The sequence below is a fragment of the Zootoca vivipara genome, chromosome 2, assembly GCF_965207765.1.
Source record: "Zootoca vivipara chromosome 2, rZooViv2.hap1.1, whole genome shotgun sequence".
Lineage (NCBI taxonomy): Eukaryota > Metazoa > Chordata > Lepidosauria > Squamata > Lacertidae > Zootoca > Zootoca vivipara.
In genome coordinates, this window is record NC_142584.1 from 3,469,540 (window position 1) to 3,483,302 (window position 13,763).

Consider the following 13,763-nt stretch of genomic DNA (forward strand, 5'->3'; position numbering starts at 1 on the left):
TACCCTTTTCTCACCTTTTCTCTAAAAAAAAGAAAAATCCAAAATGTTCCAGCCTTTCCTCATAGGGTTCTTCCATCCCCTTGATCATCTTGATTGTCCTTTGGCGAACCTCTTCCAACTTACAATATTCTTCTTGAGGTGAGGCAACCAGAACTGTACATTATATTCCAAATGTGGCTGCCCCATTGATTTGTATAATCATTGGGTCAACATATTCATCGACTCAAAGGTTGTGTTCCAAGTCACTACAGCCAGTTCAAACTCCATGAACATATTAAGGTTTTTTGTTTTTGTTTTGTTTTTGCCCTAACATGCAAATACTTTACACTTGCTTACATTGAAATGCATTTGCCATTTTGCCATCCTTTCACTCAGTTTGGAGAGGTCATTCTGGAACTCTTCACATTTTTTGTTTGGCCCTGAACAATTTAATATATCAGCAAACCTGGCCATGTCACTGTTCATCCCAATTCTAGCTCGTTTATGAACAAGTTAAAAGCAGAGGTCTCAATATCAATCATTGAGGGACTCTGCTTTCTACAGCTTTTCATTTGGTGAACAAGAGGAACCTCTCTCTCCTCTTATTTAATGACTGCTAAAGCCAGTGTATTTCAAGCCAAAGTTGGTCCTTCATTGCCAAACTGAATTTATTAAAAAGTTATAACCTTAGATCAATACACGAAAAATTGTGGATCATGTGTATTTATATTTAAATTATACCTGCATACTTGTATAGACTGTCTTTGTTTGTGCTTCTCTAAGGCCCATTCCTTCATCCCTTTTGCTGCTGCAGGCTGGCCCTGACTGGGCTTCATAATCTGGGACATAACATGAAAACCAGTGCATTCCAAAATGCAGCCATGATCCTGGGGCAAATCATCTTGCACCCCAGTTGAGAAGAACGAGACACGTACAAAAGGTGAGTGCTGATAGTTCAGTCAGTACAGCACGAGACTCTGAATCTCAGGGTTGTGAGTTCGAGCCCCACGTTGGACGGAAGATACCTGCATTGCAGGGGGCTGGACTAGATGACCCTCGGGATCCCTTCCAACTCTGCCGCCCCTGTGGCTCCTGCCGTCCGAGGCGCCCGCCTGCCCAGCCGCTTCCCCCGGCCTGCCTGCCCACATGCACCGCCGCTTCAGCTGCTACCATGGAGATGGTGGCGCGGGGCATCTCGCGAGACTCGCCGCCCCCAGGTGGTTTTTTGTGTGCGTGTGTGCTGCGCGTTCTCGCGAGAGCGTCGTGTCCACGGGCCTGCCTGCTTGCTGCTTCCGGCTGGCAAGCGGGACTCGGAGTGCAGAGTCAGCTGGGCAGCTGGAGGCGGAGGCGCGCGCAGGAGCAGGAGCAGGAGCAGGAGCAGGAGCAGGAGCAGGAGCAGGAGCAGGAGCAGGTGGGCGCCCGGGCCCCGTTCGCCGGGCGGGCGGGCGGGCGGGCGGGCGGGGAGGAGGGGAGCCGAGCGCCTGCAGGAGGACGGAGCGCGGCTTGCTCGCCATAGAAGCAGGCCGGCCGGGCTCCCGCGGAGGCCGGCTGGAGGCGCGAGGGGCCATTGCGGCAGCGGGAAGAGGCTCTTGCGGTGGGTGCGCGCGTTTGCAAGGACACCTCCGCTTTTGCCCGGTTGGAGGGAAGGCCAGGGGGTTGCAATATTCAAACGGGGGAGCGGATAGGGTTGCGCAATCCCGGGTGGGGTGCGGGGGTTTGAGGAGGGGGAGAGTGCCGGGGAGCGTGCAGCCCCGCGAGAACGCGCGCGTTGCAATGAGGGGGTGCCTGGCAGGCTTGCTCCTTGCGCTGCAGCGGGTGGGGGGGCAGCAGGCGGCGCCCGGCTGGCGAGGCCCGGTGGCAGCTCAGGGCTCAGGTTGCCGGGGAGAGGCGCGGGCTCCGTGCGCGCGCGTGGGTGGCTGGCTGGCTGGCTGGCATTCGAGTGGGTGGCCGCGGCGGCGAGGACAGGCGTCGTGCTTTCTTTCTCTCTTGAGCGCTGGAGAGGAAGGCTTCGGAATGGGGGCTTGCAACGGAGTGGGAAGGCATGAGGCGCAGGAGCGAGGCCGAGCGCCATTGTGGGCTCGCCCCCCAAGTGATACCTGGCCTGGGGCATCCTGCTAGTCGAGCCTGCGAGGCGACCTGGGCCTTGAGAAGCTGTTGTGGGAAACGCGGTTACTTTTTCTCGGCTGAAGGGGGTGACAGTAGCACCCGGCAGAAGCAGGATTTTGGGATGTGTCAGCGCCTTCCCACGCACAAAGCTTCCTGGTTAAATCAAGGGACAAGACACCTGGATTATTATTATTATTATTATTATTATTATTATTATTTTGGAAAGAAGCAGATCACAGTGGCTTAGGCCAAGGCTGTGTTTGTTTCAAAGCCTGAAGCAGATCATCCAGATCTCATGGCAAGGGCAATAAAGGTAAAGGTAAATTGCAGGAAGACTTCGTGGGTCCTGATTTGTTAACTCCGTGGATGTGGCTTCCGACTGAGCTGTCTAGCAATGATGAATGCTGCCATATGTGGCTCAGTTTATGTGACGGGCAGTGAATGCTGCCATATGTGGCTCAGTTTATGTGACGGGCAGTGCCTGGCACGTGTGCTCTCTTTCACCCCTCCCTCTGTTTTGCCTTTCATTATTGTGACGCAGGAGAAAGGATCCCTTATAGGTCTCTGCTGACACTGGGATGCTGATCCCACCCTGCCCCCAGCGCTAGCTCTCAATCAGGATACTGTTCCCCATCTCACATGAGGCCTGCTTGGGATCCTTCACTCACCAAATGTAGCTTTCCATATAGGGACACTGGAATTTAGGTGATTTCTGGGCAGCGACAGCAGCGATAACCCATTTACCCAGGTTAGAAGGCATTGCACTCTTCCCCAAACATAGCCACATCATCTGATGTTGAAGCACTTCCCATCTTGCTGAACTGCATACCTCCACCTACTAAGGCATGCTGGGAGTTGTAGTCCCTAGTCTTAAACTAGTAGCATTCCAGCATAGCTATGCTTGCTTTTACTGTTGCTTTTTACGCTTGCTTGTTACATGATAGCAACTTAACCTCATGTACATGGTGAAGAAAAGAGGTGTGAGTGCCTTGATCCCATCCCATGTGACTCAACTTCAGAAATTTTGGGGACAGTTGATAATTTTTATCCCCCTCCTCAACCTTTGCCTGATGATACAGAGCGGATATAGAGCCTGCCTTACTTCCACACTTTGTCCTCTTCCACAACTTGTAAGAATCATGGTAGGGCTTGGGAAACAAATTTTGTACTCAAATGCTTTGTCTCAAACAGCCTGCATTCCTTAAAGGTTCATAAAACAAAAGCCTTTTCATACAGAGTCATAAAGCGTTTTTTATCTTGTTACCTATGGCCACAGTTGTCTTTAGTTTCTAGTTTGGCAACTGGGGGCTGGGGCTGGGCCAGTTGCATTGAGTTGCCTTGCTCAAGCCGTCTCCTTTCTAAACTGTAGGGGCCTGATCTTCTTCATTGAAAGGAAAGAAATTTCTGGAGGAAAGTAACACAACTGTGGGGGCATTAGATATGATCAGGAATACTCTGATCATAATCTGGGGGTGCTCATGCTTATCTGAATTTTCTAGAAGTTCAGGTGGTGGTCGGGTAATGTGATTCTTCTGCATGGAGGAAATAATGGTTCATAACATGCTTGTTCAACATTGTTGTGAATGTTTGACTATAAAGTAGCCTTTTTCAATATAGGGGGTTGAGGGTGTGCAGCATTTCTGTTTTCTTGATGTTTTTCAACTGGAAAACTTTACGAGGCTCAAAATTAATTGGGTTTGAATTTAGTATGGCCTTGTGTTTAAACTTCTGGTTTTAAACACCACCCCCTGTTTAGAAATAAAATGGAGCCCTTGGTTGGTTGGGGTTGCTTACGGATAGATGGCAATTGCAACTTCGAAACTGTCCAGTTTGCCTGTTATAGTATCCATTTATTGTGTGACAAATTTTGTGAAATGGTACTTTTCTTTTAAGACATGGGAGAACCCCATCATACCTTGCTGTTTGTATGTTTGTGGCATTCGTCAAGTTGGTTATAAGTTGTGAGCTTCTTCAGGGGTAGAAATAGATGGTGCTCATTGAAAAGGGTGCTCATTGAAAAGGTAAGAGAAGATTATGGTCACATCCGCACTATACATTTAAAGCACACTCAATGCGCATTTAAAGCACATGACTCCCCCCCCCCCCCGCAGAAAATAATCCTGGGAACTATTGTTTGTTAAGGGTGCTGGGAATTGTAGCTTTGTGAGGGGTTTGGTAAACTTTGGTACCCAGGATTCTTTTTGGGAAGCTGTGCTTTGAATGTATGGTCTGGTTGTGACTAGAGTGGGTCTTTATTTAGCCTGCATGAAAGATCTTCAGGTGGGAATAATTTTGCATTACCATCAAAGGGAGGGCTTTTGAAGAGCCATTTGCCTCCTGGTAAGCAAGCATTGCCTCCAGAAGACAGGCCGGGTCTTGATGAAGAGAGAAAGAATTGGCATAATATCCTTTCAGGCAGTTGTAGTGTCACAAATGAAAAACAAAATTGTGTGGGTGGGCTGTGTGAAAATGTTGTAGTCAGTTATTAACTTTTGTGATATTCATTTGTAGGGCTGGCTTAAGTTGCAGAAGGTGTGGCTTTCAGTTCAGCAAAGCCTTCCTCCTGCTTGAAAGAAGATTCCATTCGAAAGAGGTTTCCAATGGAGTCTTAGATCCATGCATCAAATTACCCTGTGTGTGTGAATAGCCGCCAGGCAGATTCAATACCACAGGAAGCACTTCACTATCTCCTTGACACTTCCTGTGGAGTCTGTGTTTCTTGCAGGGGTTAAGGAAATTGTAGCCCTCCAAATCAGTAATAATAATAATAATAATAATAATTTATTATTTATACCCCGCCCATCTGGCCGGGCCTCCCCAGCCACTCTGGGCGGCTTCCAACAGAAAAATAAAACACAATAATCTATTAAACATTAAAAGCCTCCCTGAATGTCTTAAGGGTATCCAGCGCCATGGTGCAAGAATCCTCTGAGGGGTGGAGATGGAGGATGGCGGAGCCTGGACAGCGCACACCACCTTGCCTGGGCGCAGAGCCCACTCCCGCAGAGGGGGCTGCTCGGCCTCCTGCCCTGGACTGGCCCCTCCTTGGCGCCTCCCTCCAGCGGCCGCTCCGGGACGCGGCAGTGGCACGCGGCCATTGAACTTCCTCCATGAAGCAGAATGAGCGAGACTCCTGCCTAGAGTGGCAGCAGGCGCATGGTGCCACTCTAGGCAGGAGTCTCGCTGATTCTGCTTCATGGAGGAAGCTCAATGGCCGCACGCGCCAGCAGCAGCTGCTCCCAGGCACCAGCCGTTCGGCGCCCCTTCCGCGCCCCTGGTGGCCAGGCGCCCTGGCGCCTTGCGCCACCCAGCCCGGGCCTAGAGACAGCCCTGCTCCAAATGTTGCTGGACTACAACTCCCGTAATCCCTGGCTATTGGCCATGTCTGCTGGGGCTGATGGGAGTTGGAATCCAACAGCATCTGGAGAGCCACAAGTTAGCCACCCCTGGTTTACTGTACAGTATACTCAACAATTGGCTGCTGAATCTGGCCAGGTGTCCTGTGCTTGCGTGTGTGAGCCCAGCCTTAAAGGAAGGTGCAAAACTCATCATATTGCTTCAGGCTCCAGTCTTCTCCAGCTTGGTGCCCTCCAGCTCCCATCAACCCTGACCATTGGCCATGCTGGCTAGCGATGATGGTAGGAGTTGGGAGTCTAACAACATCTGACAGGCTCCAGTTTGGGAGAGACTGGAAATCCACGATGGGCAAGTCTCAAGAGCATTGTTCTTACTGTGAGCTGCCATTCCTCCAACTAATAGCCCTTCTCCATTGTCACAGGACTTGTCCTTTGACACCGACTGGACAGAAGAAGCCAAGTCCTGCACTGTTGAACCTGCCACCATGGGGAACATATTTGGAAACCTGCTCAAGAGCCTGATTGGCAAGAAGGAAATGCGCATCCTCATGGTGGGTCTGGACGCTGCTGGGAAGACCACCATCCTCTACAAGCTCAAGCTGGGAGAGATCGTCACCACCATCCCTACTATCGGTACAGTCTCTTGCTTCCCTCCTGCTTCCCTTTCCAAGGGTTGAATTGCAGCCAGGCTATAGGCTGTCCCTTCAGGGCAGCAGTGTTAGCAAGCACCTTGCTCCCCCATGGTACACCCATTGCACCCCGTCTTCCTTACTGCCCCTGGGATTGAGTCCCAGTTCTAAGAAAGCGGTGTGCTGAGGGGTGTCTGCTAAGTTAAAGCAATTTATCTGTCATTTGTACTAGTCCGTTCCGTCCCTGACGGAACACACAGCAGGCTTAATTAGCGTGACTCACAGAACTAGGAGCCGCTAGATCCAGAGGAGAACTCGTAAACATGCCTGCCATGCCAGCGGTTTGCCCAAATTTGATTATTGCCATTCCAAGCTTCCATCTCCAGCTTTGGAAAGGCACCTTACTGGGGCAGGGTCTCCCTAGCAGTTGAGATTCTTGTTCCTGGTCAGGTACAAGAATCCTGCCAGCGCACTCAATTCCTGGCTGGCAGGCTTTAAGCAGAGATGGCTGTTGCTTCTGCGCTTCTCATAAGCACATTTACCTTGAAGCCCATTGGAGCCGCGGGAACTTAAGAAAAGCCCAGGTAGATCAAAGGTTTCTCTGGTCCACCAGCGGCTGGCCAGGGCAGGAGGGGGAGAACAACCTTCCCTCAGCAGCTGGTTTCCAAAGGTACCTTCCTCCTCAAATGTAGAAATTCCATTTCGGCTATGAATTATGCCTCTGATATGTTGCTGTAATCTTGGGATCACAACAGGACTGGCTGGTTTGGTCTTTCCTCAACCTTTAACAAAAAAACAAAACAAAAAACCATGGCTGGTTTTATGGATTTGAAAGGGAAGCTTGGAAACATTTATAGCATTGTTGTTAATGGCTCAGAAACGAGGAAAATTGGGGTGGGGCCCCCTCTGTGAGGTTATTACGAGTGCAATTGGTTATGCGCTGTTGCTGTGCCACCTCCATTCACCAGCGGTGCCTCTGCTGTGGAAGGAAACAGATTGCGGAGCACTAGTGCTCCCTGGATTGCACCATCTGATTTTTATCCAGCTATGTTGGAAGGGGTGACTCATTATTCAGAATATTTTAAAGAGTTAGTCACATTGGAGCCCATGGGTTAAATTCAACAAGGTAATTACATGAGCAGAATGGCTCTTGTTCGCACTAAATAACTTTCTCTTCCTCTTGTCCCCTGTGTGCCCCCCCCCAAGATACCTGCCCCCACTTTGCTTCAGAGGAGCTTTTTGAAGGGACAAACAGACCCCAGGGCAGATTTTGGGGTGATGTGGGGGGCACACAGAGAGAGGAGTGGTAGGATATGTTCCGTTGCACAAGCAGAAGTTCTGTTTGTGCAGTGTCTTCACTGGATACAACCCTGTGGTTTCTTCAACCCCCTGTTGGACTGTAGCTGAGGTTCTACATGGAAACAAGTGATTTGGTCAACAAGTGCTTAATCTTCTTCATGGTAACATGCTCACTGGTGAATGCATCATACTGGTGAAGCCTGAAGAACAAACTAAGATCCCGTTTGGATTTAATTTTGCCAAATTATTTGTTGAGAACAAATCTTGCCTCATAAAGTGGTGGGTTTTTTTAATCACTAAATTCGTATACCGCCCTCCATCCGTAGATCTTGAGGCAGTTCCCAAAGTACAATTCAAAACATTTAGAATATCCCTCTCTGGCATTACCAATGCATAAAATGAGCACCAAAAAATGGTTGAACCATGCAGCAGCATAGAGTCTCTAATGGCCACACTTGTTGCCTTCCTGTTGTCAACTGAAGCCAGAACTAGAACTGGAAGCAAGACAGGCTTGCCTGCTAATTCTGGGGCTTATGCAAAATCATGCTAATACTTGGTGTGTTGTCTTTAAATGTGGAATGCTTGGTTTTCTCTAGCTCAGAGGGAGGGCTGAGTCCCCTGTCATGCTAAACTCGGTTCTGAACCTGCTGCTCTTCTTCAGGGTTCAACGTGGAGACGGTGGAGTACAAGAATATCAGCTTCACCGTGTGGGATGTTGGCGGCCAGGACAAGATACGGCCCTTGTGGCGGCACTACTTCCAAAACACCCAAGGTATGGGATTTACCAAGCTTCTCTCTGCCCATCACCTTCCAGGTTGGCATGGCTCTGGGCTTGTTTTCACCCTTGGGATGTCTTTGGCACAGCAACCCCCGGACTCAGTTGAACCCCCTGATTTGTTGTCTTGAGATAACTTGGCCAGAGTGCTTTGTTGCTCTCATCCCAGGGTGTTTAAATAGGAGCAGGTGTCTCTCTCACTGAGGTGTGAATCTCACGATTCCAAAGAGGAACAAAGTGACTTGCAAGCAAAGCGTCAGCAGGACTGTGTGGCTGAGAACTTCCCTTGGGAGGGGGTGGTATGTCCTTCCTTAAAGGTTTTTCAGCAGAGGTCGGATGGCCATCTGTCTTGCATTCTTTAGCTGAGATTGGGGTCCCTTGCCACTCTACAATTATATGATTCATTTGCAGTGGCTTATTTTGAGCTGTTGAGGATTATCATAGAATCATAGAGTTGGAAAAGACCACAAGGGCCATCCAGTCCAACCCCCTGCCAAGCAGGAAACACCATCAAAGCATTCCTGACGGATGGCTGTCAAGCCTCTGCTTAAAGACCTCCAAAGAAGAAGATTCTACCACACTCCTTGGCAGCAAATTCCACTGTCAAACAGCTCTTACTGTCAGGAAGTTCTTCCTAAGGATGCTTCCCCCAAGAATTTGGGGAGCTGTAGTTTGTTGAGGGTGCTTGAGAGTTGTTAGGAGAGCCCTATTCCCGTCCTAAAGCTACAGTTTCCAGAGATCATAGAATTGTAGAGTTGGAAGCGACCCTAGTCCTGCCCCAAAGCCGTCTCTGAGTGGACTCCAACCACCAACCTTCTGGTTAACAGCTAGACACAATTCACAGGGGACTCTAGGAATTGTACTTCTTAGGGTTTCCTAAGAACTCTCAGAAAGGCTTTTCAAAGTGCTAACATAGTGCTTTGAATGTACAGTGAGAATGTGGCCTGGGGTAGGATGCAAGTGGAGCTGGACAGCATGAGACTTTGGATGAACTTCAGCCCTGTGCTGCTGGCATTGTATGATAACTCTGGGACCATACAGTCAAGACTCTGAAGCTATCAGGCAGCCTCTGTTTTCCTGAGCTTCAGCATCTTGCATGGGGGGGCCTTGCTGAAGGGGGGGGTAATTGGCACTGGTTTAATGTGTGCTGCTTGCTTTTAGTCAGACAATGCCCCTGGACAATTGAGAGATCTGTTTAAAACCTGGAGTGCTCATTTGGGACATGAATTCTACCTTTCAAGTTTGAAAACAAGCCCATCCCTCCATTTCTTTGTGTGTATGTGTTGGTAGGGCAAGGCAGGGCAGGGAGTTAAAAAAATTCTCTGCATAGAGAAAAGGCCTCTCAGAGTTGCTGATAAGGCTGTGTGGTTGCAAAGGCCACTCGAAGCCTGAGATTTTTCTAAGAGACTTCACTTCTCCTTGAGAGGAAGGGCTGTGAGTTTCCATTGGGTAACATTTTTCTCCCATCTTCTCTTGAAAAAAATGGGGTTGGACTGGCTTGCATCCTTACTTCTGCCTTTCCAGGTAGTTAGATCTTTTGAGCAGCTGGCCTGCCCTTTGCAGTCTCCAGAGTTCCTCACATGTTAATTCTTTATTATTATTATTATTATTATTATTATTATTATTATCATCATCATCATCATCATCATTATTTATTAAATTTGTATACCTCCCTATACACACAGGTCTCACATTCTTTAATCCCATTTCCACTCCACATCCTCATACTTTGCTTGCAAGATGTCTGTCTGTCTGTCTGTCTCCCTCATATACCTTGTGTCCATTCATCCTCAGCCTTTCTTGCTTTCAGGTCTGATCTTTGTGGTGGACAGCAATGATCGGGAGCGGGTGAACGAGGCACGTGAGGAGCTGATGCGGATGCTGGCAGAGGATGAACTGCGAGATGCTGTTCTCCTTGTCTTTGCTAACAAACAGGTTGGTCCAGAGTGGGAGGTGGGGTGCTCCAGAACATCGGAGATTGGTGGGGAGTCAGTTGAGCCACTTTGATGGGCTGATCTGATCTAGGTCTCTATGCCTGCCTGCCTGCCTGCCTGCCTGCCTCTGGTAAGCAGACATGCCTCTGGCACTGCGATTTGACGAGGAACGCACGGTAACATATTGGCCTGCTGGCAGACTGCATTTGACTGTCTTGGGAGTGCAGTAACAAGGTGCTACTGACCCATGCTCTAGGGCAGAGGCAGGCAGAAGCAGGATTTACTGGTAATAGCTGTTCAGAAGGAAAGGTACTTGTTGGGTGCAAGACTGAGCAAAACGAATCAAGTGCTTTTGTGGCTGCAAAAATAAGTGCATGGATAATTCAAAGCTGCGTGTGCACTGTGATTCTGTGGGAGTGCATGTAAGATAGTGGTATGAGCTTTGAATTCTGTTTCCTAAGAACCCCAGCTCCTGGATTTCTAGCCCTTTGGATTGCAATAATGGACTAGGAAGTGTGGGGGTTACATCAAAGGGGTCCAAAGGAGTTGTTCAGTAAGAGTTCTTTTCACTGATGCATCAGTTCTTCTGTGAAGCAACTCCATTTGTTCCTCCCTGTGAATAGCAGAAGCAGAATGAACTGTGCAAAATAGTATTTAAAAACAATTATATACCACCCTTCAATCTTAGTTTTCAGGTGGGTTTTCCAAGTAAACAAGAGAATAATATTGATACAATTTAAAGCAACATTAAAAAACAAAAAAACCTGCTTGTAAATGTCCTTATAACGCCTTTCAAAAGTCTGGGAGAGTAAAATGGGATGTGAAAGATAACTAGGCAAGCCTCTGTTGGGTGAGAGTTCCAGAGGTGGGGAACCACAACTCATAAGATGATCCCTCAACCGGCCTCATGTGGAAGAAGCCATTGGCAGGTGGCAGCAGAAGTTTTTTACAGGAGCAGCCACGGGTGGCATCGGTTTCAATTTTGACTACCTTGGTAGCCATTTTACTAACTTACATACTTTTTAGTTCAGAGCAGGCAGAACCTGTGGGCAACGCTTGATGAAATCTGAAAAGTTGGTGGGTGCGGAGGGCTTCATCGCCAGGCAGGCATTTCAAGCTCTTCCCGTATGGAGTCTGGCTACTGTAGGAAGAACTAGCAGAGTATCTTAGGAGGCTTAAAGAAGGAAGGAAGGGGCAGCTAGATGGTGCCTCTAGCAAAAATGGACACTTCTTACCAGGTCTGTAATATCTGGAAATGCTCCCGCCACATGAACGCCATTGGGTCAGTTGCCACTGGCTCAAACCCACATTGGGTCCTAAATTGATTTTTGAGGACGCCTCTTTGAGGCTGGCTTCCTCTTTCTCCTCTCCCCGCATTTCTTCTTGGGTAGTTGAACTCTCTGGTCTTTTTCTGCCTCCTCTTCTCCACCCAGGACCTCCCCAATGCCATGAACGCAGCAGAAATCACGGACAAGCTGGGCCTGCATTCGCTGCGCCATCGCAACTGGTACATCCAGGCCACTTGTGCCACCAGCGGAGATGGCCTCTACGAGGGCTTGGATTGGCTGGCCAACCAGCTGAAGAACAAGAAATGAGTGGAGGGGTGGCGGTGGGGCGAAGCCCCCTCACTTGTTGGTTCCATTATGGGTTGATTCCGCCCTTCTCCCCTACCCAACGTCCTTTCCCCTATTGGGTTTGCTTTTCCTTGCCGGCACCGGTTGCTGTGGGGTTTGGGGTGGGTAGGGGTTAACTTTTGGTTTCTCTCTCTCTCTCTCTCTCTCTCTCTCATATTCTGGCTCTGCCAGGATTTTTTGCACGGTCTCTGTGTGTGTGTGCGTGTGCGTGTGTGATAAATATATATATATAGAGAGATAATAAAATATATGGGTGTGGTGGGAGGGTTGGGGCAAGTGGGGGGGTTGGGTGCCGATTCTGTGGCCTTTCTTTTTCTCTCTCTTTTGTTTCCCTTTCTATTTTGTTGGTCAGTTTTGTATTTTCTTGGTGGTCTGTGAAGCTTTCTCTCTCTCTCTCTCTCTCTCTCTCTCTCTCTCTCTCTCTCTCTCTCTTGTTTTTCTGACTGGAGGTGACCAATACTCAGTGGCAGCTGCTGCTTTCTTGCTTTCTCTGTGTGCTGCGCTTTGGGTTGCAGCAGAGGGACCTAGGTGGTGAAGCCGGGGACTAAAAGGGTGTGTGTGTGTGTGTGTGTGTGTGTGTGTGTGTGTGTGTGTGTGTGTGTGTCTGCATCTGCAATATGTGCGGGGGGTGGGGGTGGAGGGAACAGAGACCGATTAGCGCAAGGAGGGGGCATTCTAGGAAATGGGTCTGCAGGTGATCAAATGCCCTTTTCTCCTTTTTCCTTCTCTTCCCAGATTGGGGCAATGTTCTGGAGGCAGAGCAGTGCTACTACTTCATTCTCTCTTCCCCCCCCCCCCCCAATCATTTGTATTCTTTCTGTCCCTGTATATTTTTTGTTGGACAGTGACCCCTGCTGGCAACAATTGAGATTGCAGCAATACTGAACGCCCTCCTTGCTCTTCCCTCCCCAAATCAGTCGCCATGTTAACAGCATCCTCATGAGTGGCCCAGAACGGTTAGATTTTTTAATGCTGCTGATGGACTCGAATCATTTGCACTCCAACTTCTTTGACCAAATGGCACTGGAGCCCTTGATAATGCCCCTCTCCTGAGCCCCACCAATTCCTTACTGTTTTTCTCCCTTCCTGGAAAACGGACTAGGGCTTGATGGTCGTTGGTGCAGGCTGCTGCCGCAGTAAATTTGGGACCACTGCTATCGTAAAGCTGCCCGTGCACCTTTACTGCACCTTTTCCCCTGGTTTGGCCTGCTCTTTCCAGCCAAGGGGAGCATGTGCATGTGTGCCCCCTGCCCCGGCCCTTGGCAGCTTCAAAAGGGTGGCTTTTTAGTAATGTTGCTGCTTATTCCATGGATGTCTCCCAGTCGGACAGAACATTCCATCCTTCCTCTGAAACACCCCTTCTGTTGCAAGGTTCCTTTTCCATGCGGGGGAAGTTGGAAGAGTTGTATTCCCCCCCCCCTTTTTAATTTTAGGGGATAATGATTGTATTCGGGTTAAACCCAGGTCACTGCATGCAACTTTCTGGTCCCTCCCTGCCTCTGGACAGTGTTGGTACTGTGTGTTCCCTTCCCCCATCCTGGCAAATATGTATTTATTCCTCTTTTTCTCTTCTCCCTACCCAGCTTCAGCTCCCTTTGCGTGGTGTAAAGTGGTTTCCTCCTCTCCCTGCCTCCTTCTGATTTGTTCATTCTCTGGGCCATGGCTCCCTAGATGTGATTTTCTCGCGCCCCCCCCCCCTGAACAGTTGGATGCACCACGACCTCTGTGCACTCCCATTGGATATTAAACTTGTTTTATGTAGCTGCTGGCTCTAGTCTGGTGTTTGTGGGTTTGGGCAGGTGATTTCTATGTTCTGCAGCTTTCTCAATAGGAGCTTGCCTCTCTTGATGACTGTTTTCACACGCACAAAGTGCAGAGGATTAGGTCCATTTAGAAGCTTTTGGCGTGCGACAGTCGCCTAACCCTGGGAATGGCTTTGACTGTCCAGCTAAACCAGGTGAGGGGGAGCTGATGGGCCTCAAACCCTCTGTGAGTTAGGAACTCCCTGCATGTGAAGACAGGCTGCAGTGGATGGAGTGGATGAGACCAAA

General features: G+C 49.2%; 1 protein-coding gene across 6 annotated transcripts; it reads left to right on the plus strand.

The window, feature by feature from the left end:
- The first annotated feature begins 1,298 nt into the window (after positions 1–1,298).
- On the plus strand, positions 1,299–13,473 carry ARF3 (ARF GTPase 3). 6 transcript variants are annotated; one of them, XM_035102872.3, is made up of 5 exons: positions 1,299–1,390; positions 5,864–6,074; positions 8,031–8,141; positions 9,955–10,079; positions 11,512–13,473. In XM_035102872.3, exons 2-5 carry the CDS (start codon positions 5,927–5,929, stop codon positions 11,671–11,673), a joined length of 546 nt encoding a protein of 181 aa, XP_034958763.1. In that variant the 5' UTR covers positions 1,299–1,390; positions 5,864–5,926; the 3' UTR covers positions 11,674–13,473. The 6 variants fall into 6 exon arrangements, with proteins under 6 accessions (XP_034958763.1, XP_088518999.1, XP_088519000.1 ...); XM_088662873.1 differs by having other exon boundaries at positions 1,299–1,381; positions 5,861–6,074; XM_088662874.1 differs by having other exon boundaries at positions 1,299–1,375; positions 5,861–6,074.
- The last annotated feature ends 290 nt before the right edge of the window (positions 13,474–13,763 follow it).

Excerpts from the sequence above, each read along its gene's own strand:
- ARF3 (XM_035102872.3), top strand. The coding sequence starts at position 5,927 with ATGGGGAACATATTTGGAAACCTGCTCAAGAGCCTGATTGGCAAGAAG. Across the intron at positions 8,142-9,954 it reads CTACTTCCAAAACACCCAAG|GTCTGATCTTTGTGGTGGAC; the intron begins GTATGGGATTTA and ends TCTTGCTTTCAG. Across the intron at positions 10,080-11,511 it reads TTGTCTTTGCTAACAAACAG|GACCTCCCCAATGCCATGAA; the intron begins GTTGGTCCAGAG and ends TTCTCCACCCAG.